At 37.6% G+C, this 4,465-nt stretch overlaps 1 protein-coding gene across 1 annotated transcript; it reads right to left on the bottom strand.

Annotated features, from left to right (window-relative positions):
* Nucleotides 1–247: 247 nt before the first annotated feature.
* On the bottom strand, nt 248–3,878 carry LOC149225158 (GATA transcription factor 9-like). The gene is made up of 3 exons (XM_089375044.1): nt 3,539–3,878; nt 2,059–2,381; nt 248–1,749 (listed from the first exon to the last, which is right to left on the bottom strand). Exons 2-3 carry the CDS (start codon nt 2,329–2,331, stop codon nt 949–951), a joined length of 1,074 nt encoding a protein of 357 aa, XP_089231170.1. The 5' UTR covers nt 2,332–2,381; nt 3,539–3,878; the 3' UTR covers nt 248–948.
* Between the last annotated feature and the right edge of the window lie 587 nt (nt 3,879–4,465).

Below are 4,465 nucleotides of genomic sequence, written 5' to 3'. Positions count from 1 at the left end.
CAAGAAATTCACAGATAATAATGGATAAAAGATTCTCATATCTAATGTAGCACAAAGCATTCCATGCACTTACAATTAATTAAATAATCATCAAACACAACATTATAACTTCCACATTATTAAATAGTCATCAACCACAACATTATAACTTCCACATTATGATCATTGTCACCATCTAATTCAATGGAAGCCAAAGCCATGCCATAGAGATGTTGCAAAACTTGCAAGAAACCAATCAACCACATTCTGATTTTTATTATTTCCTCAATTACCAAGTGCTGCAGTCTATTTGAGTTCAACTACCAAATGCTGCAGTCTATTCAAAACTCAAAAAGACACTAAAATAATTACCGTCTGAACTGACAAGAACAAGAACTGTGTGAAACATCGCTCTATGACTTCTAGAACAAAAGCAAAAAAAATATGTAGAATTAGCAATGCCAAATAATGGTTCTTCCTACACAGTTGCTATGCTATTTCTTCCTGCAAGATTTGCCAGAGCCTAACCACCTCAACAGAACTCCTGAACATCCTCATTATAACTTGCCTTTTGGGATAAGAAGTAATCTTGTTTTCTCAATTGGGAAATTGGACCTTTTCCTCAAGTAACCCCCTCCCAACTTCACAGATGCAACAAATAAACTAACCCTACAAAAAGAATTCATTCAATGAATATAACTTCGGAACTCAATCCCTGCCCTCAATAAAAATGACATGCTCTCTGTCTACAATAAACAACCATGATGTCCCTTCCATACCCTTCCATGCTTTTTGTATATAGAACAGAGGCAATGTATTGTAACTCATCCACTGGAATCATGAACTCTAGACTGTGAAATCGAAATGCAGAATGTTTTTCATTAAAGGACATGGGACCAATCTGTGGATATGCCTCTAATAGGATTTGAGCCTCTGCAATATACAAAATGCACTTTTACCCCTCTTCTGTCATGGTAAAAAATCAGAACCACTATAATCTTCACCAATGTTCACCAAGCAATCATCTCCGGATCCCAGATATGCTTGTTTTGCTTGGGAGGTCTGTTCCTGCATCATCAGCTCCCTTTGACGCCTCATTTCAAGGACTTTCTTGTGGGAGTTCGAGTGTTTCATAACTGAAAATGTAGGACTTGCAGCAGGTCTGTATTCGGGCAGAAGCCTACCAGATTTGTATCTTACACCGCAGGCATTACACAGTGTCTTAGGACCCTTGGGCCCAGCCCTCCACTGCGGGGTTTTCTGTACTCCACAGTGCAAGCATTTCCTGACCTGAATTGAATCCTGCCCCTTCTTCTTATCCCAGTGGTTTGTCTTGATGATTTTCTTCAGGGGTTCAGGTTCCACTGGCTTGGTAACGAAGTGTCCTGAATCACTGCTGAAAGAGTTTGGGCCATTCTCCAATAACCCATCTGAGGATGCAGGGGAAATAATCCTAGAAGCCCATTTGCAAACTGGGGCTCTAGACCTCTTGCTTCTTGCTTTTCCTGGTACAGTGATTTCTGGACTAAAAGTTGAAATTTTCCCAGAGCTGCTTTCTAGAACCGATGTAGGACTCAGGCTTCTGAACTTATCAGAATTCTGCCCCAGTACCGATGTAGGACTCGGGCTTCTGAACTTATCAGAATTCTGCCCTTCTTCATATTTTTCCTTGACTTCAACTCCAAAATCAGGCTCATAAGGATATGTCGTTACAGGTTCTAGGAATGGGTCAAAGCTTGAAAGCCATTCTAGCTCTGCCAAATCATCGCTCTGGCAAACAAAAAAGCACAAACCCATTTTAGAAAATAGAATTTCAATCAACTAAACTACCCTAATTCCTAAGCAAAGCTACCCCGAATTCCATTTGACCAAGGACACAATAGGCAAAGGTATAGTTTGATAATACATAAACCCATTCAAGAATTTCCCCCATCTTTGTTAAAAAAAAGGAAGCCCCATCTCAAAAATTCGTTCAGCCCTAAAAACCTTAGCACCCCTCTCAAAAATTTCAAGAACATCTTAAAAACCAAACTATTTCATCATGCATAAACAAAACAGAGGGGCAGGAGAATCACTCACAGGAATACACAGTTTTCCAGAGTCGCTCTCGTCTACTCTGAAATTGGAACTCACAGCTTCTGTCACAGAGTTGCCTCCTAAAATGCCATCCTTGGGACAGTTGATACTGCTTTCTCCAATGGGTGCTCCAATTTCTTCATTGGAAAAGTCCAGCAGGTCATCAAATTGGTCAAAAAAGTCCCCCGCGATACCTGTTTCGAACTTGGTCACTGCCTCAAACTTCATTCTATCTGTTGCAAAGGGAGATGTTCCATTGCCTGTACCAGTTTCCATACCCGACTGTTGTTTCTTTGAATGAAACCGAATTCTGCCTCTGGTCTTTCCTGCACACAATGACCACTGTAACTTCAGTTTTAATTGCAAGCAAAACAGCCTAACAAGGCCCTATTAAGTGTATATTCAATGTGTATACCATAATATGGATATCAGAAGCTCCTGTGAGATTCACATTCTGTGTTTCTACCATTATAAAAACAAATAAGGTTGACTGCCTATTCTGGATTGAAATTGAAGTGTTACATTCAATGTGTATATCACTTTATGGCCATGCAGAAGAAATGTCTGAGGCTTAAATTTGGAACAGACTAATGAAAAACAAAATAAGCTTTTAAGCAAGCAAGGGTTCTTACAAATTCCTATGAATTGGATATTCATTACACAAGCATTCCTTAACTGTGTTTTTGGGAGTGCAAATGCACAGTATGAAGATAGTTCATGCTCCAAACCAATATTTGAACATTCCAAAAACACAACATGAGTGTTGAAGCAAGCAAAGGACCACAGTAGGTCCAACCAGAAGGAATTTCTATGCTTGCGGAATTATATGACCAGGCGGCATGCCAAAGTGCGTGTTTTGAATTGAAGAGTAAATGCATGGGACTGTTTCAGGCATTAGAGAAAATTTCTAACACAGCCCATGATTACAGAAGGACTGCAGATAACTGGTTTGAATTCACAGCTCAAGTTTCAGTCTTGAGTCTTCTCAACTTCCCAAACCAAAATATTAATGCAGTTTTGAAGAATAAAGTCATTTGAAGCAGGCACGAGGAACCAGTTGAAGCTACATTATGAATTCAACAAATAGGTTTGGCTCCATTGTGAAGGGCTCCTGTCTAAATACGCTGAACCAGAAGCTGCAAGATTGAAGGCTAAGCCTTCATCTTCAAAAGCCTCAAGCATTACTCAATACAATGACACTACCCATGTTCTGGGTCAATACCACTGATACTCAGTGCAATGTAACTGCATACCACAAAAGCTCTGAAACAACCATGCGAATGCAGGAACGAATTGGAAAATATAAGTTCTGTATCCTGCTCGCAGGAAATTCAATCCTTAAGACTGATTAATTACTTGAAAACCCAATAAGCAGTATTGAAAACACAAACAAAAAACACTTAATGCCCAATACCCAGATACAGAAACTCAATGTAAAAGACCAGCGCAATCAACCAATAAAGCCATGGGTATAACAAAATACCTTGCGAACTGTTTGTGGGCACAAGGGAAACCCAAAAGAAGACTAGTGAATACGAAGGCAATAATCAGCTTTGCGAAGAAGCAAACAGTGTCAGCGGCATTGCATGCAGAGGAACTATCCTGCCACTTAAAATATCGACCCCAGACAAGTGCCTCATAAAAAAAGCAACAGAATCCCATGGGAGCACATGACCCATAAAACTGGTGCCATGGTATCTCAGGCAGAGATATTGGTATTGTGGAACCGATTTCTCGACTCTGACAAAGAGGAAAATTATTTTTTTCAAGTGATAAGTAGTTATTTGGGTTGGTGGGCAGTAAGGGAGGGGAAACTCAGCTAGCTGTGCTAACAACTGGCTTGATGGCGAAGTATAAACTTGTGCACGCGGATTTTACAGTGTAGTTTGTACTAGAAAGGAGGGGAAAGACGAAGTTTGAAAGTGTATGGTTTCGATTTTATTGTATTGTTTCGATGTAAAATTACATATTCATGCCCAAAAACTGGAAAAATATATATATATATATATATTTATGTTTATCAATGGGGTTCAATTTACACAACCCTGTCACATGCCCACAAAACCTGGAATAGATACATATGAATTTAATGGTTTTTTCTTAAAATTCGTAGTAAGATTGTGGTTTCTTATTATTTTAAATATATAAAATATACAAATTAGTTAATTTAACGTTCTTAAAAAAATTAAAATATTTTATTTTTATAAATTAAATTATTTAAATTTATAATTTTTAAAAATCTCAAGACAATATTGAATAAAATTGGCCGGAAAAAAATCTAAGAAAAAACATTTTATTTATTAATTAAATTAAGCATAATTTATATAATTTTATATATTAATTAAACTACGCGTAATTTATATAATTTTATATATTAATTAAACTACGCGTAACTTATATAATTTTATAT

This window comes from Pinus tabuliformis, chromosome J (genome assembly GCF_031772625.1).
Source record: "Pinus tabuliformis cultivar Carrire ecotype Pingquan chromosome J, CPIR1, whole genome shotgun sequence".
In the NCBI taxonomy this organism is placed as follows: domain Eukaryota; kingdom Viridiplantae; phylum Streptophyta; class Pinopsida; order Pinales; family Pinaceae; genus Pinus; species Pinus tabuliformis.
The sequence above is the reverse complement of the archived record's forward strand: the minus strand, read 5'-3'. Positions and strand labels throughout refer to the sequence as shown.

Bases quoted from the DNA above. Each gene is read 5' to 3' on its own strand.
- LOC149225158 (XM_089375044.1), bottom strand. From the start codon at position 2,331: ATGGAAACTGGTACAGGCAATGGAACATCTCCCTTTGCAACAGATAGA. The intron at 1,750-2,058 runs GTGAGTGATTCT...TTTGTTTGCCAG, and splicing joins CTGGAAAACTGTGTATTCCT to AGCGATGATTTGGCAGAGCT.